This window comes from Mesoplodon densirostris, chromosome 17 (genome assembly GCF_025265405.1).
Source record: "Mesoplodon densirostris isolate mMesDen1 chromosome 17, mMesDen1 primary haplotype, whole genome shotgun sequence".
Lineage (NCBI taxonomy): Eukaryota > Metazoa > Chordata > Mammalia > Artiodactyla > Ziphiidae > Mesoplodon > Mesoplodon densirostris.
The window spans coordinates 75,953,188-75,975,403 of NC_082677.1; the positions used below are offsets into that span (position 1 = coordinate 75,953,188).

Here is a 22,216-nt window from a genome sequence, read left to right on the forward strand (position 1 = left end):
GTGAGCAGTACCTGCATTTCAAGTTGTTTTCAAGTAATGATGGGCTTTTCATTGCTTTGTACCTTTGGCTTAGGTGACTATGTGGTTCTTAGACTTGAGCGTGCCCAAATGCGCCTGGATGGCTTGTGAAAATACAGACTGCCAGACTCCACCCCAGAGTTTCTGATTCTGTAGGTCTGGGTGGGGCTGAGGATCAGCGTTTCTCATAGGTGTGCAGGTCATGCTGATGCTGCTGTTCCAGGGGACACATTTCAGGACCACTGACGGCCCACTGAGCTCCTCAGCTCAGGAGTACCATAACCTGGGACCAGCCAGATTGCATGCACGGCGCTTTAAGAAGACGGGAGACCGAGGTGTGGTCACCTGGGGGCTTTTCCACAGGTGAGCACAGGCTGCTCACCTACCTGGATGTGGCCCCCACCGCCATGCTTGGGAAATTTCCTAACCTAGTGCCTTTTAGTTCAGGACAGAGCAGACCCCATGCTGCTTTTGGGGCATTGAAACATGGAGGTAGAGAGCCTGGAACGAAATCCTGCCTTGGATTGGAAGGGGCACTTGGAGTTTATCTGGAAAATGGGATTCCTCATGTTTCTTTACATCTAGAAAATTGTTGCATAAAACAGAAGAGAGATGGGCCTCCCTGGTGGCGCAGTGGTTAAGAGTCTGCCTGCCGATGCAGGGGATACGGGTTCGTGCCCCGGTCTGGGAGGATCCCATATGCCGCGGAGCGGCTGGGCCCGTGAGCCATGGCCGCTGGGCCTGCGCATCCGGAGCCTGTGCTCCGCAACGGGAGAGGCCACAACAGTGAGAGGCCCACATACCGCAAAAAGAAAAAAAAAAAACAAAAAAACACAAACAAACAAACAAACAAAAAAAACCAGAAGAGAGGGACTTCCCTGGTGGTCCAGTGGCTAAGACTCCACACTCCCAATGCTGGGGGCCCGGGTTCGATCCCTGGTCAGGGATCTAGGTCCCACAGCTGCAACTCAAGAGATCCCACACGCTGCAACTAAAGATCCCGCGTGCTGCCACTAAGACCCGGAGCAGCCAAATAAATAAATATTTAAAAAAATACACAGAAGAGAAACACCATCTGTATTGAGGCCAAGCTCAGGAGGCTTGTATGAGATTTGATGAATTTATTATTTAAGTTGAGGCACTTAAGGAGGAATCCTTGAAATACTCATATTAGGGTTGGGAGGAACCATAGCTAAGTAAGATGACGAGTCGCTAAAAGCGACCGAAAGATATGGAGACACCTGTGGGTAAGGGTTCTCTTTGAAACTACAGCTTTCGGGGGAGGGGTAAATCACCCGTACTGCTGAGCTGTGGGTGGGGGGCATCTGGGTCCAGCGAGTAGGTCCGCTGAGCTGTGCCTCTGTCCCGTGCTGCTCCCAGGGGCCGTGGGCCTATAGGGTCCTTAAACTGGGGCCCTGCTTCTCTGCAGGTCTGCAGGGTCTGCGGCGCATGCTGGCCTTCCACCGCCACCGAGGACGTGCGTCTTGAGTTCATTGCAGTCTATGCTTTTCAATTCAGTAGCCAACTAAGAATTCACTTTGTCACTGAATATGGAGAAAACAGAGATGGTTTCTGGCAACCTCCCCGACCCCTACCCATGTCTGGTCACAGGACCTGCTTTTCTAGGTGTCGTGGTGGAGACGAGCTTCAGCGACCGTCTCCTCGCAGTGAATGAGTCTGGTATCACCTGACAAGGGTTTTCAAGCCGCCATCATAAAAAGGCTTCAAAAACAATGACAGATTCTCTTGAGACAAGTGGAAGAATAGGAGACCGCAGCAAAGAAAGAGGGCTTATGCAAAAGAAACATACGGAAATTACAGAGCTGAGATACAGAATAACTGAAGTAAAGCTTACCGGCTGGCTCAGAAGTCGAGTGCAGAGGACAGAGGACGGAACCTGGGGACGGAGGGGAAGCAGGCTGAAGGAGCGGGATGCGGTGAGGGCTGCGCCTGCCCCCCGAGGCCGCGGGGAGCTGAGCTAGCGGACCAAGGACAAGCTGCAGCTCTGGAGGCGCCCTTCCTCACTGCTTTCCCTGTCCCGCTCTCCCCGTGTGTCTCTCAGCTCTGAAATGTCAGAATCACGGGAGGGCCTCATCAGCTTGTTCTGGCCCCTTTGTGAAACTTAGGACCCGGGCATAAGGCAAGCCTGTCCCCACGCAGGTTTCGTGGGCGGCTGTACAACGTGCCAGCGCCGACAGGAGCTGAGGCCTGGGGGCGCCAGCCAGCTGGTTCCGGGAGCCCCACTTCGAGGCAGCGATCTTCCTCAGTGACAGGAGACGGCGCTGAAACCAGAGTGCTGGCTCTCCGCGGCGCCCGGCTGACCGACGCCTGATACACACAGAGCGAAAACGGAGCCCTGGATGCCGAGCTGGCGGTCCTCGGAGAGCTGGGCAGCAGCCGGGCGGCCGGCCTCAGACGGAGCCGGTGGTAATAGGATGCATCCGTCAGCCGTGACAGACAGAGCTTAGGGTTTATGGTAAAACCCAAGAGCGTCTTTTATGTCTCTGTACTGTTTTGTCTATGGTGATTATATTTCCAAGTGTTTTTCAGCACAGCTCCTGTCTCAAATATTCAATGCTCATATGAGACCAATTATATTACTTTTTGGTTCTAGGTTCTGTCAGCATCACTCACCTTCACTTCAGGTGGCTATAACCAAGTGATTCTGGTACCGAATTAGTGTCATAGGCAAAGGTTAATTAAACCATTAATTAATTAAATTAATTAAACCATTAATTCACGGAACCAATAATATACTAAGTGCTTGTATATGCCAGGTGTTGAGATTTAACACTCATCAAACAGACTGCCTGTGCAGCATATATTTCACCGCACAGGGAGGTATTCTGGACGTGTACATAGTACACAAGTAGACTGCACAGCATGTTAGACAGTGATAGGGCTATGGAGAAAAATGGGGGGGATGCCAGCAATTAGGGTGACATTGCCGTTTTACTTCTGGTAGGTAGGGTAGGCGTTACAGAAAAGTGACATTTGAACAAAGACTTGATGTATATGAGCAAGGCATGACGTGAACAACGGGGAGAAGGGAATTTCAGGTGGAGGGACTAGGCTGTGCAAAGGTCCTGAGGTAGGAGCCTGCCTGGCAAATTCTGGGAACAGCAGAGGCCACTCTGAGTTGGGGGAGAGTAGCAGCTGGCTGATGATGAGGTCAAGGAGGGAACGAGGGAACAGACCGTGCAGGGCCTGCTCAGCCATCATAAGGACTTTGACTTAAAAAAAAATGAGTAGACTTTATTTGCAGTTTTAGGTTTCCAGAAAATTTAGCAGAAAGTACACAGAATTTCCATCCACCCCTCTCCACTTTCCCCTATTATTAACGTCTTGTGCTAGTGTGGGACACCTGTTACAGTTGATGAAGCAGGACCAATACATTATTAAGTAAAGTCCATAATGTACGTTAGGGTTCACTCTGTGCTGTGCAGTCCGTGGGTTTGGAGATGACACATATCCATCATCACAGTGTCACACAGGATGGTTTCATTGCCCTAAAAATTCTCTGTGCTCTGCCTGTTCATCCCGTCCTCTCCCCTAGTCCCTGGCAACCATTGATCTTCTTACTGTTGCCATAGTTTTACTTTTTCCAGGATGTCATATTGTTGGAATCATACAGTGCGTAGCCTTTTCAGATTGGCTTCTTTCACTTAGTAACATGCACTGAAGTCTCCTCCATGCTTTTTCGTGGCTCATTTTCTTTTATTGCTGAATGATCTTCCATCTTCTGAATCGACCACAGTCTATTTATTCATTCGCCTACTGAAGGGCATCTTGATTACTTCCAGCTTTTTGCAATTATGAATAAAGCTGCTATAAACATTTGTATTCAGGTTTTTGCATGGACACGTTTTCAACTCATTTGGGTAAAGCAAATTTACCCAAGAAGCAAGATTTTTGGACCTTATGATACGAGGATGTTTAGTTTTATAAGTAAGTCTCTTCCACGGTGTGGACCAGTGTGTATTCCCATCAGCAGCAGATGAGAGTTCCTGTTGCTCCACGTCCTCGCCAGCACTGGGTGCTGTCAGTGTTGGATTTGTGTCATTCTTTTTTTTTTTTTTTAAGATTTTTTTTTGATGTGAACCATTTTTAAAGTCTTTATTGAATTTGTTACAACATTGCTTCTGTTTTACGTTTTGTTTTTTTTTGGCCGCGGGGCATGTGGGCTCTTAGCTCCCTGACCAGGGATTGAACCCACACCCCTTGCACTGGAAGGTGAAGCGTTAACTGCTGGACTGCCAGGGAAGTCCAGATTTGTGTCATTCTAATGGGTGTGCGGCAATGTCTCACTGTTCTTTTAATTTGCATTTCCCTGATGACATATGATGTGGATCATCTTTTCATATGTTTAGTTGCCTTGCCATCTGTATATCTTCTTTGGTAAGGAGACTGTTCAGGTCTTTTGCCCATTTTTACATTGGGCTATTTTCTTATTGTTGAGTTTTAGTAGTTCTTTGTATGTTTTAGATATAAATCCGTGATTGGATATGTGTTTCGCAAATACAGTACTTTCGTTCAGTCTGTGTCTTACCTTTTATTCTCTTAAAGGATTTTGGCTTTTACTCTGAGTGAAATGGGGGGCTTTGGAGGGTTTTGAGCAGAGGAGTGATGCGACAGGCAAATTATAAATGTGCAGGGAGATGTTCCAGCTCTAGTAATATGGAAGCAATAGAATTCCTGAGTATGCATTGGCCGCCTTATCTTTAACGAATGAAGGTCAGTTTTTCTAAGTGATCGTTTGAAAATGTAGTTTTGAACTACATACTGCTCCACATCTTACACACAGCTACAGCCCTATTTCAGCGGGTACTCTGCAGGTACTTAAGAGCTCCGGGAGATAACGAGCTTTTGATCACCTTTTTATTACCCACACTTAATATGAAGTCTCGACTGGCTTCTTTCATGCAAGAGGCTTTTACAGCACGAATGTTCCAAGCTGTGGTCGCCTGCTTCCCCTGCCGTTCCCTCTGGGGAGGGTCTTGGCTGCTAGTTATAGAGAGGCACACTTGCCAGTGAGCGTCCTCAGCTTTTTCCTCTCCCCTTATTCACGTTCCTTCCTCTGGTGAAGGCTCCCTTTCGCTTCCCAGCCTCTCTCCAAAGTCAGCCAGCCCTCTCTGCATGCCTTCAAACCTCCCACATGCTAACGTGTGGGTGAAAACAGAACTTTCTCCAAGGTGGTCAGTGTCCCATCTTCTGGCCCAGAGGCTTTAACTTGCCTTAAATGCAGCTTCTCGGGCTGTTTAGAAATGAAAGACGGGTTCTTTCACCAGGAGGGCTGGTCGGGCACGAGGCAGGGTGCTGCTCCGAAGCTCCCACTGCTGCCCCTGGCTTCACTGTGTGGGAAAGGAGGGAGCCTGCACAGCGAGGTAAACCAATGGGGTGGCAGGCCACACAGGCCCCGCGCAGACACCTGAGGACACAGGTTTCATCGGTGCAATCCCAGCAGTGGCTGCGGGGACAGGACTTGACATTCTACCTTGAGGTGTCTCGGTCAAAGGTAGGGGGTTGGGTTGTCCGTGAGGCAAACAGCAGACCCGTGAGGCCTGCGGCCACCAGTGCCCCATGGTCCTGGGGGGTGGGGCTCCTCTCCTGGGGGTATTCTCGCCCCTACCTGCTGCACTGACACTGCAGAGGTACGTGGCACCCTCCCATCGGAGACCACGAGCCTCTCTACAGGCTTTTCCACCAATGGACACAGGCAAAGACATTGGTAGCCATTCTGAAATGTGCTCAGTAGGAGAGGAGATGGATGTCAAAGGACCAGAAACACTGCAGAAATTGAGCTTAAGAGGAAAGTAAGCCGTGGCTCAGATTTACAAAATACATGTTTCCGTTGGGTTGAAAGCATGAGAATGAGAGGTAAAAAGGGATGATTAGTCCATATGAACAGGCGAAACTTCAGTTAAGAAAAATCTCTGATTACAAGGCCCAGTCTGAGTTGTCTTAGGAATTCGTACTCCTGTTTCCCTGTATCAAGATCCTTCAAAGGTGTAAGAAATGGCGTCCACTTAAGGAAGGCACGAGACATTAATGACGGCCTGGCCCGTGCACCTCTGCGTCCCAGGTGTCTGGATCACAGCCACCACAGGGCATGTGCTATTTTCAAGATTGCTCTCATTTGACGATTACTACTCACCTGCCTGTTTTGATCTAACATTACTGGCAGAGCAAAACACAAATGCAGTGGAGAAATTTAACCTAGGTAGTTTGGTGAAAGTTTATGCCCACATTCAAAAAAATCCACTTTTGGCACTGGTATCAATTTGGGACTGTCGCCACCGTCTCTGAAGGACTTAAGATGTGCTTTTAGAGCTTGTGGGAACCGGGCCTCGGGGGACACCCGAGCTAATTTAAGCCACGCAGTCTTGCTGGTCTGCCTGCCCCTGACATCCCCCATGTCTGGGATGGCTGAACTTAGTGCATTCATATTTCTGATCACCCTTTGTGGCTTGCCTAGCTCCACACTAATGGATGACATCTTTATTTTTCCCCAGATGACCATAGCATCCATACAGGAGCTGGGCTTTGGGATATATTGAAGAAGGGAAGCCAAAGAAAAATGTACTTTATTAAAAGCTTAAGTGTCTTCCAGTAACTACTTGTAATCCCAGGCCACACACTTTGGGAGCTAATTTACTATCTGGTATTTAGCTGCCAAGTCCTTGAGCTCTCTGCTGGATGCTTCACTGTTTTCCATGGACTTGGAGGAGGAGCCCCGTAGCCTCCAAGTGAGCTCTGTAGACCTCTGCTTTCACTCCCCTGAAACTCTCTGGCTGCAGAGTGAGCGGAGAGCTATGGACAAGAGTGGTCCCTGATCAGGAGACAGCTGCACTCTAGTTAGAATAAAGCAATGGCTACCAGGTCATTACATTCAGTGCTAATTAGACTTTTAGGTGGTGAATTTAGGATTTTAAGCATAGCATTGCATATTGGCATGGTGTGGTGGAGATCTGCCTCACGAGGACCCCAACACACTGACAGCCGGGCTCTCCAAAAAGGACTGTTTTCTAATGGGGAGGCACCTTGACCTGCGAGAACATTAGATTGGAGTATTCTTTTAAAAAATGTATTTATTTAATAATACTTTCATGTGGTACAAAATTCAAAGGGTACCAAAAAGTACAGAGTGCAAAGGAAGTTTCCCTTCTCCCCCTCTGTCCTCTGAGCCCCGGGTTCTCTCCCTGGAGGCAGCCCCTGTTATCTGGCATGTGCTTCCAGAGACAGGGCACGCATTTCTTTTATTATTTTTAGATTTCTTTTATTATATTTTATTTTTGGGTGTGTTGGGTCTTTGTTGTTGCACGCGGGCTTTCTCTAGTTGCGGCGAGCGGGGTCTACTCTTCGTTGTGGTGCGTGGGCTTCTCATTGTGGTGGCTTCTCCTGTTACAGAGCATGGGCTCTAGGCATGCGGGCTTCAGTAGTTGTGGCACGTGGGCTCAGTCGTCGTGGCTCACGGGCTCTAGAGCGCAGGCTCCGTAGTTGTGGTGTACAGGCTTAGTTGCTCCACGGCATGTGGGATCTTCCCAGACCAGGAATCAAACCCGTGTCCCCTGCATTGGCAGGCGGATTCTTAACCACTGCGCCACCAGGGAAGTCCCAGGCCATGCATTTCTGAACACCCAGGCACATCTTCTTCTTGCTTTTTTTCTTTAAACACTAAGGCAGCATGTCCTGCATACTGTTCACCATGTTCCTTGTCCCACACCTACTGTAACCAGGAGGTTGTGACATATCAGTATATAAAGCTGACTATTTTTAAGTGCTGTGTGGTAGGCTGGTGGTCTGTTCTGTGGCAGGACTGTAACTGACCTAATCCTTTCCCTAAATTGTTTCTCATCTTTTGCTGTGACACTGTTTTCTATTTTTAACCGTACCACGAGGAAGCTCACTGGGTTAGGGTCCCAGCAGAAAACAGACGGCATGCTAAACAGAAATGGTTGAAGAGAGTTTAACAAAGAGACTATTTACACAATGAGGGCAGGGATAAGGACATGGAGGCACCCTGGGAGGTCACCAGTTCAGCCCACCACTTCTGGGAACTAGGCTCCTGAGCAGCTGAGTGTTTCCCAGCTGTTACAAGCTGCAGTGGTTTTCTGTACTCTCCATCTTAAGTGTTGCAGTAACACTGAACCTGTGTAATTCTTTGCTTGCTAGAACTGCCTATTCTTCTTCCTCAAGCAGTTTTGGAAACTAAAACTCTAAACTCCTTCAGACTTGGAGAGAAGGCAGCTCCTCTAGTTGGCACTTTATTTGGACTGGGGGTAGAGCTGGCTGTCCCCGGCGTGGAGTGGGTGGTAGAAAGGAGTTGAGAAGGCGGGAGCTGGGCAGCTGCGGAGGTCTCTGAAGTCTGGCCTTAACATTGCCTTGTGATTTAGTTTGTAGCAAATTCTCAGAGTGTCAGACACACTCCTTGTCAAATATTGAGTACAAAAGCCATATTTCAAAGGAAAATCACAATGGTTTGGGGGCTGTCTATGCCTCTGCCTGATTAGAATTTTTGGCGGGAAAGCCTGGAGTTTATTATCGTGGCAAGTTTGGGAGAGGATTTCTGGAAAGCACATGGGGCAGCTGTTGGTCATTTGAGGCCAGAGCTCCTCTCTGAACACATCTGGAGATGCACTGAGCAGAGCTCGCCTTCAGGTTATGAAGGCTCTGGTGACTGTAAATAAAGCTGCTGTGAACATTCTTGAGCATGGCTTTTTGTGGCCATATGTTTTCATCCCTCTTGGGTAAACACCTAGGGGAGGAATTGCTGGGGCTTAGGTATGTTTAACTTTGCAAGGAGCTGCCGGTTTCCCAAGCGCACCACCTGACACTCCCACCGGTCACGCGTGGGAGCTCCAGTTGCTTCCCATCCTTGCCAACGCTCGATACTGTCAGCCTTTTCCATCTCACCCCTCTGGTGGGTGGGTGGTGTTATCTGTGCTTTTAATTTGCATTTCCCTGATGACTAATGATGCTCAACACTTTTTCATGTGCTCACTTACCATTCATACAGCTTCTTCAGCAAAATATGGCGGGGGGAGGGAGCTTTTAAATATCTCCTTTTGTATCATCATCGCTCCAATGCATTTTTTTCCATTGCAGCTTCACCCATGATCTCAGTTGCCCTGATTATTCACCACCCTTGAAGACATGATGGACTTTTCAAGTGTCACACCCTTGACAATGCAGTCCCATCTGCCTCTTCACCCTTTCGCCCCCAACTCGGTTGTCACCGTTTGGGGTGGCTAAGCCTCTGGCCTGCCCTGTCTGTGCCTCCAGGGTCCTGAGCATACACCTGTGTGGCTGCACTTGCCACACTCTGAGCAGTTCTTCCTCACCGAGGGCAGGGGCTGTGCCCACCTCTTCTTTGCAGTCACAGTGCTCATCACACGATCTGGCGGGAGTCTAGGTCCAATATTGTTGAACCAATTTGTTATGCATCTGATCCTCCCAACAGCCCTGTTGACCAACGCTGAATGTGTCAGCCTTAAACTGGGGATACAGGGGTCAAGTGGCTTGTTCGAGGTCAGTATGTGTGTTACAGTTAGGAACTACTTACTGTAAAGTTTTGAGTCTTTTACATTATAGTTCTCCAAACAGGTATGTTGCTTTAGGTAGAGTTCAGGATAGTTTTAAGGGAATCCATTTCCATTTCTACGTCCTCAGCTTGCATCCATGCTCAACTAAAACCAAGGAGCCAGAGCAGCTGTCTCTGAGCAAGGAGAGCATCACGCTGGTCTGACTGTCCCACATCCCCTTTCACAATGGCCTTCTCCCACTTCACCCTTTGTTGTCTTCCTGAGGTGCACGCTGCCAGGTGGAAGGCCTCCCAGCTGTCACAAAGGGTCCCGGTGCTGGGAGGGGAGTGATTCTGATGACTGCATGTTGCAGCTCAGGGTTGTGCTTCTTAGCTTTCACAGAAATTGAAGGGGACCCCAATCAAGCTGTTGCCTGATGATTTTAAGTTTTTATTTATGACATATTATATCTGGACTTTGGCTATGTAACTCAGAAGGCTTCAAAGAATCATCCTAACAAAACTCCTTCCATTTCCATGTGCTTATTTTTATGAACAAGGTTTCTCAGTTTTTGCATTAAAAAAAACCCAAGATAGTAATAGAATTGGTGCTGGTCCCTATCTCTTTCCAGCAGTAAGTGATGATTATCCATGGGTAAATGAACTAATTAAAAAAAAAACTCTATACATCTCATGAAGATATATATTTCCAAATAAAATTTGCATTTTATATTTAATAATTTTTATCAAGAACTGTAACATATGCTTCCATTATTTGTGAACTCGCAATAGCTGTGTTGACTCAATTCAGAAGAGAAGTCATAACAATTAGATCCTTATGGATCAATAATTTTAAACATAGAGTCAATTCCATTATTTGTAGTAGTTACATTCTACGAGGGCACCATGACCACTGAATTAGCAACTACTGAACCATTGTTCATGGAGAAATACAGGGTTAGTTTCCTTTGAACTTCTGGTCACAATATCTGGTCAACCAATCAATATGTAATCTTGTTTTTAGGTGTATTTCTGTTTAAAGATAGCTTATTTAACATATATATATATATACTTACAAATAATTACACGCAGTATATCTTTATAATAAAACACCACCTCAATTACAGCATTACGTAACGTAGTCTACCATAGTGTGACTGTTCTAATTTAGCTCTTCCATTCAGTCACATACACAGTACACATGTTCACTGCTCACATACACATGCAAATACACACTGTATATTGGATACTACAGCATAATGCAAGAAAGAGAGCCCCCCCCCCCAAAAAAAAAGCATCAACCAAAGATTAAACATTTAAAATTTATGGAAACCACCTTACTGTTGATGGAGCCATGGGACACGTGATGGGGCAGTGCACAGTGGGGTTCAACCTTGTAACCTCGGCTTGCCGTACGGGACCGGAGGGAGAGTCAGTTAGGAAGATGTCAGGGAGGGTGGCCTGTGACATCTGGCAGCTCTGCCTCAGGAGTCTGGCTTTCCCAGTTTGGTGACGGTCTCAGCAACTTGCCCTCCCAATCTGGCTTGAAAAACTGCTTCAGCTTCACCCGCTTGGCTTTTTGCCTTAAATCGTTAAGCGTTTCAGCATAAGGGATGAACGCGGTGGAGGTAAGGCGCTTAAACGTGAGGCTGCGTTCGGGCACAGGGTCACACTTTTCCATGTCATTGAAAATTTTTTCCGAGGCAGAATTCCATTCTGCTATTTTGGCTGCTGTGAGAGGGACAATTCTTGGAGTCTCAGGCTGACTTTCACCATCCTCGTCATCACTATCTCCATTGCCTTGTTTTGCCATCTCGTCCAGGTCTTTGTTGGTGGGTTCTACTGCCGCTTCTGCCAAAATTTCCTCCACATCGCCTTCCTTCATGTCACTGAAACCTTCTCCACTTATCTGTTGTGCAATATACATTATGTTTTTGACACTGCTTGTTATATTTTCTGTAACACCTTCAAAACCTTCAAAAATTTTCACACAGTCTGGCCAAACATTTCCCCAACAATTGTTGATAGTAGCCTGCTTGACGCTGTCCCAGGCTGTGCTGATATAATCAATAACATTGCGTATGGTGACTGACTTCCAGTAGTCCATGATGGTGGTCTCCTCATGGGCATTGAGAGCCTCAAAAGCCTTGCTATAAAGCTCCCTGGTGTAGTGTGCCTTGAAAGCTTTTATCACACCCTGATTGAGGGGTTGGATAAGAGATGCTGTGTTTGGGGGTATGAAGAGAACTTCTATGTCAGGGTGGGCATTTTCGAGTTCTTCACGGCAATGAACTGGGGCATTATCCAAAATTAATAAAACCCTGAAGGCAAGGTTTTTGCCATGGAGATAACGTTCAGCTTCTGGGATGAAGCAGTTGTGGAACCAATCCCAGAATATTTTGGACGCCATCCATGCTTTTTTGTTCCATCTCCAGTGGACTGGCATACAGTTCAAGTTTTTCCCTCTAAGTGCTTGTGGGTTTTGTGCTCTGTGTATCATGAGGGGTTTGCACTTAAAGTCACCCTTGGCGTTTGCACAGAACAGCAAGGTTGCACAGTCCTTGAATGATTTAAAGCCAGGAGTTTTGGAGGCCGTTTGCATTACATAGGTTCGTTTGCCAACATTTTTGTAAAATAAGCCAGTTTCATCAGCGTTGAAAACCTGCTCTTCCATATAACCCTTTTCATGTATAATGCTTAGCAGGTATTTTTTAAATTCTTCTGCAGCCTCCTGATCCGTAGAACCTACCTTGCCTGCAAGTTTGACATTTTTCATGTGGTATCGCCTTTTGAATCGTGCAAGCCAGCCTGCACTAGCTGAGAAGGGTTTAACATTTTCTTGACCCCGGGTAACATGACCGTAAATTTCTTTGGCTTTCAGCCTCACAACAACGCTATCCACTACACTCTTTTTATTGCTTGTCATCTCATGAATCCACAAATTTAGTTGCTTTTCCATCTTTTCCATAGCTCCATCACGCACTATAGAGGTTACTTTAGCACTTTCCGGAGCGGCTTCCCGTACAGATCTGCGAATATCCTCTTCCTTTTTCTGGATGTACCGTATTGTTGACTCATTAACATTGAATTCTCGGCCAACAGCACTATAACTCAGGCCTGAGTGAAGCTTATCTAACACACGTATTTTCTCTGTAAGGCACATTACAACCTTCTGGCGCTTAGGAATGCCTGATAGTGCTTTAGCACTACGTTTGGGGGCCATTTAAAACAGTGAAATCACCGGGAAAAAGCAAAAAAAAAAAAAAAAAAAGTGAAAAATGTGGCACCAGTGGAGTGAAAAGGACATTTGCTTACATTATGAGCTACAAGAAGATGGCAGAGCATGGCCTTGTTCAAATTCAGCTGGGAACATGTGCATAAGGCAATTCAAATTTTTTGCTGCTTTGCACATGTCTATAAATGACTGAGAAAGTGCCACAAATACGGATTTTGGGGTTACACATAAATTTTATCGAGTAGGCGAATTTGCAAATATAGAATCCGTGAATGAGGATTGAGTGTATTTGTATGCAAAAACAGTGTGAGGGAGGAGTAAAATGGACTAGAAGGCAGCTTTGGTTTTGCTGTTCCACTCTCAAGTTCCACTGAAAAAAACGAATCTGTTCAATATTTGGAGGGAAATATGCTGGCACTTCTAAGAATTTTTGAACTGTAGAGAAAAAAAGTGACATTTCCTGCCTCTTGGCACTGCTCAACACCCTGGTTTTCTTTCGTAGTTTTAGAAGACCTGACCACTTTGAAATGAAACCGCAGTATTCCTGAGAAAGGCCTGATGGAATGTCGTGATTTCCCCCTAGAGGACAGAAGGACAAAATGTCTTGAACGTCCCCAAATGCTAGAATTCTGGATGATACTTTAGTGTAAAAAGTCTTCACATGCCGTTCAGAACAACAAAAAAAAAGCTCTTCTGAGATCTCAGGCTTCTCCCTTGATTGTTCTGTGTAACTGGTGCCGTTCTTGGTTTCCTTTGTTTCTTGCCCTGGGAGGCTGTCAGAAACTTCTTACACGTGTGGCCGTGGCCTTTACAGTTCTGCCTCAGACCAAGCACCAGACAGTTTGCAGGAGCCCTCGCTGGTCTTCACCTGTGATGGAGGCTGCATTCGCCACAATCTCTCCCCAGCTGACTTTTCGCTGACGAGTGACCAGCTATTTTGGCTAATCACTGATGAAGCACATGGTCAATATGTAGTAAAAGAAAACACTGCACTTTAATCCCAACCGGCATAATTTACGTTGCTAATTGTTTTAAGTCATCGTATTAGAATTCCAGCTCCACTCTCCCCAAGCCGGGGGCGGGGAAGAACTGAGAAAACAGCAGGTTCTCAACAGCCCCTTCGTGGTTGCTTCAAGTAGCGGAGGCCAAGCTTTCCCGGGTCCCTCTGGGCGGGGCGGGCTCCGCCTGCGAGGCCGCGTCGGAGGACGAGCGCCGGGGGTGCGGGGATGGGGAGTCCGCGCGTGAGCCGGGCCTGGTGGGCCGCGTCCGAGGGCGAGCGCCAAGGGCGGGGAGGAGAAGTCCGTGCGTGGGCCAGGCCAAGGAGGGCCACGTCGGAGGGCCAGCGCCAGCTACCGAGAGAGGAGGCCGCGCCCTCACGGCGGGGAACCGGAAGAGGTCGTGGGCGGGGCCTGCCGGGGCGCGGTCTGAAGACGTCACTTCCGGCGCCGCTCCACTTCCTGGTGAGGGAAGGGGGCTGAGATTGGTGCATCCCGGAGGAAGGAAAAAGGGTGAGGAGAGGCGGTGGCCGAGCGGGCGGGCGCCGGGGGCGGCCGGGCTAGCTCCGGGCCACCGGGGCAGCCCGCCCTGGTCGCTCGCGCGGCCGGCACGCCCGCCGGGGCCGCGTCGCGTTCCCCTCGGGGCGCATCCGCGGCCTGCCCGCGGCGCTCAGCGCCTGTGCTCTGTGTTGCAGGTCTACCCGGAGCCCCGGAGCGAGGGCGAGTGCCTGAGCAACATCCGCGAGTTCCTGCGAGGCTGCGGGGCGTCCCTGCGCCTGGAGGTGAGTGGCGGGGGCGCCGGGGCCGGCGGGGCGCTGGGACGCGAGGCGGGCGGGCGTGGTAACGGCCTGCAGCGGCGGCTACCGGGCCCGGCTCGCGGGTCCCCCAGGGGCGACTGCGGGCTCAGGGCAGGGAGGAGCCCCACATTTTGCACGCTGCGATGGGGACAAGTGGTTACAGTAGCTCGTGGTGCAGGTGACAACACGTTTTCGACAGCCGTTTGTTGGGCAGGGACGCTTTCTGACTCCTTGGTACTTGCCTTAGCTTTAACTCTGCCGTAGGGATTCTCGGGGGACGCGCATCCAGGTCTGGGTCCACCGTCAGAACCCTAAGCAGGTGATCAGGCGGAGCCGGGAGAAATAAAATGGGCCCCCAGTCCTCCAAGTGTCACTCCCTTTAGTTGGTTTTTACTCTGATAATTGATGTTTAGGTTAGGGACATGTTAATCTATGTCTTGGGGCGTGGGTGTCATTTCCATGTTGCTTAGAATTTTGTCACTGTGCTAAATACAGTCAGTAACAGCTCTCTGGAAATTTCTTTTTCATCTTATGTTACCATGTGTGATTTTTCTTAATCCTGGGGTAGGGCTTTAGATCAGAAATCTAGCTGCTTTTTTATTTGGAAATTACAGACTAATTGGTTATGGTCAGTTGGGGGTTTAAATCTTGCCTTTTCTACCTGCGGCTTTACCACTCTCTGCCTTTGTTTCCTTATCTGAGTACTGAGATGAATTATACCAGGCTCCTAGGTAATAGTATATGAAAGCATCTCCAACTTTGTCGTTTTATCATTGAGTTTCTCTGTTAGGCTGTGATAATAAATGCTTGTAGCAGTTTTTGCTTTTTCTGACCTTTGTTGGGGAATTTTATAATTCCCTTCAAACTATTGAGTTTTGTTTCTCATTAGACTAAATTTGAAACTCACTTTGCAAGAAGGTATTGTTTTAAAGAAAGTTGAACGTAAAAAAACCCCAAACATCTCATCCTTAGTTTTCCAAAGGTTGCTGTTGAAATTGTATATAGCTACTATTTTTAAAAATTGAGTTTATTTAGAGATGTTCTAGAAGAGACTTTGTTCACTAACACATCCTAAGTATCTAGAACAGTGCTTGGCATATAGTAGGCCTTCAGTAAATATTTGTGCTTGACTGATGACCTGGCAGTTGTAGTTGGTAGTAAAGGTTTCCTTTTATAGAAAAAAAATCAAATATGACTTATTTTGTGCTATTTAAATATCTCTTCCAGTAAATTTACAATAGAGGCAAGTTTAGTTAACATTCTTTCAAGTTCAGTTATAAGTTAAACTTTAAAACTTTCAACTAAATAAGAGGTAATAATTTAAAAAAGCACATCAGGGGCCTCCCTGGTGGCGCAAGTGGTTGAGAGTCCGCCTGCCGATGCAGGGGATACGGGTTCGTGCCCCGGTCTGGGAGGATCCCATATGCCGCGGAGCGGCTGGGCCCGTGAGCCATGGCCGCTGAGCCTGCGCGTCCGGAGCCTGCGCGTCTGGAGCCTGTGCTCCGCAACGGGGGAGGCCACAACAGTGAGAGGCCCGCATACCGCAAAAAAAAAAAAAAAAAAAAGCACATCAGAAAGCTCATACATTTGTTGATCACTCTGAAAAAGGAGCTCTGTACGGTATGGACTCAATTTGGGCTTCCAGACTTGTTGTAATCTGTGATGTGAAGGGACAGGCCTGTTCGCTGAAAGACAGCCTCACACATGGAACACAGTGTGGCGGGCGGTTTCCCAGTGTTTTTAAAGAAAAATACATGGAAAGGGAGTGAGGAGGGAATGACTTTGCTCTTTTGAAACACTTTGTAGCTCTACACACTTCATTTTCACAAAATGCTGGAAGACAAGAGACTGACAGGAAAGCTTTTGAAATTACAAACATGAAACTCAAGATTGATAGCTTGAATTCTAGATTAGCTTTTGTTCTATGTAAGTGTCAAGGTAGGTTTTTCCAGGGGTTAGTTTAGACTGCATTGTGTTTGTAACAGACTGCCTGTCTTTGGTATATGTATTTTCTTGTCTACCACCATTATAAACTGTCTTAAGGGGACTTCCCTGGTGGCTCAGTGGTTAAGAATCTGCCTGCCAGTGCAGGGGACACGGGTTCAAGCCCTGGTCCGGGAAGATCCCACATGCCATGGAGCAGCTAAGCCTGTGCGCCACAACTACTGAGCCTGTGCTTTAGAGCCCGTGCTCCGCAACAAGAGAAGCCACGGCAATGAGAAGCCCGTGCACTGGAAGAGTAGCCCCCGCTCGCCGCAACTAGAGAAACCCCGCGCACAGCAACAAAGACCCAATGCAGCTGGAAATAAATAAATAAATAAATTTATTTTAAAAAAACAACTGTCTTAAGATTTCTTAAAGGAAGAGAGGAGCCGAACGTCATAATTACTTTATCAGTTATTTTAATGCATACACACCTTAACTCGCTGTGGAAAATCAAGTATTATTCCCCTAATGAGTTGTTCTGATTATGAAAGGAGTTTTAATTTTAAAGGAATATTATACAATTTGCATTTATTGTTAAATTTTGAGAAGCAATTTAAGTTGGAAAACATTTTTAAATTTTGAAAATTTAAAAAAACGTAAAAATTGGAAAACTGTTTAGGAAAAAAGCACATATATCTTGGATGATCTTTTCATCTTTCATGTAATGTCTGCTTCCTAGCAAGCATCTTGTTTGACTTTTTTGTTTCCTTAAGTAGTATGGAATTTGATAAGAATTTAGGTTTTTTTCTCATGTTCCTAATGGTGTAATAAGGATGTAAGATGACCCTGTTTAGAACTATTATGTCTTGATAAATAAAGTTGGAACTTTTCTGGAAAGTTAAGTTTACTGATACAAGGAGCCAGGCACCGTGATTCTCTCCAGCTTGGGAATATTGTGTTTGGAAACCCTCGTTTGCCTAGGACAGAACTTGTCCTGGACGTGCAGGCAACGTTGTGTGTGAGAGAGAAGGTTGCTCATGCTGACCAGGTCCTGTCTTTGTGTGGTTTTCCAGAGGTTCCATCTGACCCCTGATTTCAGTTCTCAGTAGCTGTTTTTGGTTATTTGTAACACTTTCTAAAGGACTTCCACCTGTTGTCTTAGTTTGCTCCTTCGTCTTTTGAGTTATTACAGCCCTTGTTTTACGGGAAGGAGACGCAGCCTAACTCATCAGTTCTCACTATTAACTGTGTGAACGTTAGCCACAGGGCTGCTGTTGGGCTTTTTAAGGAATACCGATGTGTGGACCCATCTCCAGAGTTTGTGCGCTCATCAGGTCCTGGGGAGCGGGGGTGGATGTGAGAGTCTCCATGCTGGAAGTAAGCAAAAAGGCCAGCCGGGGCTGTGCAGCCCGCTGAGGGGACTGGTGGTGCGGAGCTGGGGCACGGAGCTGGTGTTTGGCCCTGAGTGAGGGGCTTTTCCACTGCTGCAGGCAGCCTTGCTTCTGGACCCTTCCTGGAGAAGCAGGTGGTGTCCGGTTTGGGATGCAGCATTGCTCACTTTATACTAATCTGTGTGATTAGGTAAATCATCAACAGTTGCAAACTAATGTATGTCTGTAATGACCACAGGTAAGCCGGAACAGGCAGATCTGTGTAAGGGAAATAATGCCGTAGTCGTTTATTAGTGCTGAAAACTGTGAAAGAAAACTGTTCCCTTGACCGTGAGACTGTTGAGGAGGAAATGTTCTGACTTTCACTCTATGAGACTGTTTTGGTGGCACTTTGGTGTTTGTTTTGCAGGGTGAATGGTGGACTTTTCACATCACAGATGTGAGTCTTTGCTGACTTGGATACCGTCTTATTTTTTACCTGTTTTAAACAACTTTATATGTTAGCTGAGTCATTACTTTCTTAGGCCTCTCCACCTGTATCACCATCAGTGGCAGTTGGTCACTTCTCAGAGTAATTTTTCACCAAAAACCCAGTTTGTCTCACTTCCCAGGAATTGTGTATGTGGTGCTGAGCAGCCCCGAGCAGGTCGTGCTGGGGCGGGCGCTGAGCAGTCAGCTGGGCGTGCTCTCCCGCTGCGATTTGGGCCTTTAATAAAAGCGTCCTGTGTACCTGCAGGGCCTCGCTCACCTCCTGGTGGTTGCCCATGAATATCAGGTTTCTGCTTCGGAGGGAGGGCCGGTGAGCACATTGGCCTGAAGCCCGCTGGGTTTCTGTCCCACTCTGCGTCTTGCCAGCTCTACCATCTGGATAAGGGGCATCACCACGGTGCAGGCCCTTCGTATCTGTTGTAGGATTAAATGAATTAGCATATAGCACTTAGAACAGTGCCTCACGTGTTTTCGGTGCTAAGCAGACAGTGGCTGTTACTGTTATCGTTTTCTTGTAGTTTGAACGACGTTGGTATGTATTTTTAAAAAACTTTACCCCATAATCCATATTCAGTTATACAAACTTCAGGAAATGGAGAAATGTAAGAAGAAAATAATTATATAATGATGCCATCTAGAGATAACCAACGTGAAAATTAGTGTATATTTTTCAGTCTTTTCCCCCCTTTGCACATATGTAAATATGCTTATAAAATATCCATGACATCATAGTATAAATGTTTTATAATAAATATGCTTTAACTTAACATAGTGACTGTTTTCTTGTGTTAAATATTTGTCTAGTTATTTTTAATGGCTTCTTCATAGTTTGTGGTGCTAATCCCCATTTTTGGATGTAGAGGTTGTTTCTAAGTTTTCATTGTGGTAAACAGTGATCTGTGTGATGGTCATTTCTGTACAGAATCCTTCATCTTTGATTATCTCTGAAGGAGAAATTCCCTGATAGGGCAGTGCATAGGTCAAAGGTAGGGCTTTTAAACATTTAAAGCACTATTGCCAAATTGTCTCCAGAGACATTTTTATCCTTTTGCCTTGCCCGTAGCGATGTGTGAGAGCACGCCTTTGCAGTCCTGTGACTGCCTGGATCAGTTGCTTCTCTTTCCCTCGGGAAAATGGAAACCTCTTGGGGTAAACATTTTGGCTTTTCTTTCTTGTATCGTCTGCAGTGCCCGCATTTCTGCGTAAATGGTAAACGAAAGCAGATATGACGCACTCAAGGTTTCCTCCATTGGACTCGCAAAGGAGGATGTGAAAGGAAAGCTACTAGACTAGGAAATCAAAGTTGAAAACTGTAGACGTTTGCAGTGCTCCTTCCAGCTTTCTGACAAGTAACCTCTGGCTGTTCCGGGGTCGCTCTATAAAGGGGGAACTCTGGCTGGAAGCACGGCTTGAGACTGTGTGCAGAGGTGCCGATTTCCCTGTGTGTGAGTGACGAAGTTTTCATTTTCTGTCTTTAAAGTCGGGAGAGAGGGGAAAGGTATTAGGTGGGCTGTCCAGTGTTGTAATCAGCTAGGCTGATGGGCTGGTGAGTTAGGGAAAGAAATCGTCTTACATCTTTCTAAGATGTTCGTCTTCTTTGTGTGTTTCCGACGGACAAATTCTTTTGTTAAACTTCTTTGTCTTCATGCTCAATTCTCTTCTAGATTTTTAACAAGGTTATGATTGAGATTTTGTCCGAAAGAATATTTAAAAATACTATTGGAATAACTAAGACATGCTCATGTGAAAACTTGAAACTTGTTGATGTAGGCTTCAGGATTAATTGAAACAAAGACAAAAGTATATAGTCCTTTCCCTGGGAATGAGGTGCCCCACCCAGGTGTTACCTTCGCTTCGACCTAGATTCAGGTAAAGTTGTTTGCTACAACTTTGCACTGAAGGTGTGTTTGAGGTCACACAGCAGTCTGTCGTCTTAGCTGGTCACCTGTGCTCCTGACTCCATGGTGAGCTGGAAGTGATAGGTAATGATGTAGTATTTATTGACCGACTCAATCAATTCTTGAAGTCAGTTTATTCATGTTTTTGCCAGAACTTGCCGTTTAAAGAAGTTGAGAGACAGTAAGTAATACAAAAGTCGTTTAGGAGATGAATAACTATTCTCTGAATGTCTTGTAGGTACTTATAAGCAGAGAAGGTCAAATTCTACTCTGATATTATGATTCTATTTAATTTTTCCTGGCAGACAGTGTCCGCGTTCACCCTCTGTGTTCCATTGTAGAGCCTGGCCAGCTGTCCTGTGGGCAAGTGGTTAGTCCCTTCTGCATCCAGGCTGCTTTCCACTGTGGAGAACTAGACTTCCCTTCAGGTCTTTGGGTGTCCCGTTGTCTAGATCAGCACCATCCAATAGAAATATAATGTGAGCCACATTTGTTTTTTAAAATTTCCTAGTAACTACATTAAAAAAAGTGAAAAGAAACGTGAAGTTAATTTTAACAATACATTGTCTTTAACCCAGTGTACCTATAATGTTCTTATTTCAACGTGTAGTTAACATAAAAATATTATTGACATTACTTTGTGTTTTCACATTAAGTCTTTAAAATCTGGTGTGTGTTTCTCACACTCGCAGCACCTCTCACTCTGAATCAGCTACACTGGAAGCGCTCAGCAGCTCACAAGGCAAGCGGCCCCGCGTTGGACCGCCCGAGTTTAGATCACTGGAGAGGCTGGGGGAGGACAGTCAGCTTGGAATTAAATGGGGTTAGCATTTGTCAGGTACGAAGTAGGTGCCTAGGCGTTTCATATGTGCCGTATCGTCTAATCCTCCCAGATGTCCTGCGGAGGAGGTGGTGCTTTCCCCATTTTGCAGCCGAGGAGATGGAGACTTGAGGTGATGAGGAGGTCTCGGGTCACAGCCCAGCGCGTGCGAACCAGGGTTTGCGTTCCGCCGGGCACGCTGTGCTCGGGCTGGACTAGGTGAACTGAGGATCGCAGGGCAGTCCTGTTAGCCTGACTCCTAGCGGGGGTTCTCGGGAGCTTGGTTGGTGGCAGGGCTGGCCTCGCGGGCATGCCACCGAGTCGTCACGCGGGGCCCCGCGCTTGGTTTAATGCTCTGCTGTCCCCCTCTGAAGTTCTCAAGAATCTTTGCACGACGAGCTCTGCAGTTTCAGTTTGCGCTGGGCCTCCCCTGGTGGCGGTGCTCTGAGAGGTGGCGAGAAGGAGTGGCGGCCCCTGAGTGCCCGCTGCATCCTGGGCCCTGCCCTGTAGACGCGGGTCAGCTCGCTCAGTCTTCAGGCAGCCCTCTCGGGTTGGGTCGTTCTGCCTGCGCTGTGACTAGGAAACTAAGGCGCTGGCGTGTAGGGTGCCTGCCCACGTCCGCAGCTAGTGAAGGTGGGGCAGCCCGCCGTCCCGCTCATCAGAGGCCTCCTGAGCAGTGACGCCCCTTAAGAAGCTTCCGGAAGAGGTTCAGGAACAGAGCAAGGTGGAATTAAGGGTGAAATGGGAAAAGCGGAGGTGGCTCGGATGTTTTAAGCTCCTGTCATTTGTCGTATCGATGAGGCTAAAGCCCCAGGCTGGTCCCAGGCAGGCTGGGTAAGGCCAGTGAACTGTGTCCCTGACCCGGGCTGGAGGAGACGGAGGAACGAGGCTGAGATGGGGTACGGCAGCTCGGCCCGCGTCCGTCCCCGCCGCGAGGGCACCTCCTCGTCTCTCGTGCACTGAGGTTCAGCGCAGCTTCCAAGGCAGCCGCCATTCCTCCTGCCTGTCAGTAGTCATGACAGGAAGCAACACACGGACCTGGGGCTGCTTTTCCAAAGGGTCCTTTTGAGAAAGCCCCCTCCACTGTTGGGTGGTGGAGGGTGGGAGGCAGGAGAACTGTGGGGTGA

At 47.3% G+C, this 22,216-nt stretch overlaps 1 protein-coding gene across 2 annotated transcripts in view; it reads left to right on the forward strand.

Moving 5' to 3' along the window:
- ARHGEF7 (Rho guanine nucleotide exchange factor 7) overlaps positions 1 to 22,216 on the forward strand; it is a 125,380-nt gene that overhangs the window by 13,255 nt on the left and 89,909 nt on the right. For both annotated transcript variants that reach the window (XM_060079574.1, XM_060079573.1), the window contains exon 2: positions 14,464 to 14,550. In XM_060079574.1, coding sequence (XP_059935557.1) covers positions 14,464 to 14,550 — 87 coding nt within the window. The remainder of the gene's footprint in view (positions 1 to 14,463; positions 14,551 to 22,216) is intronic.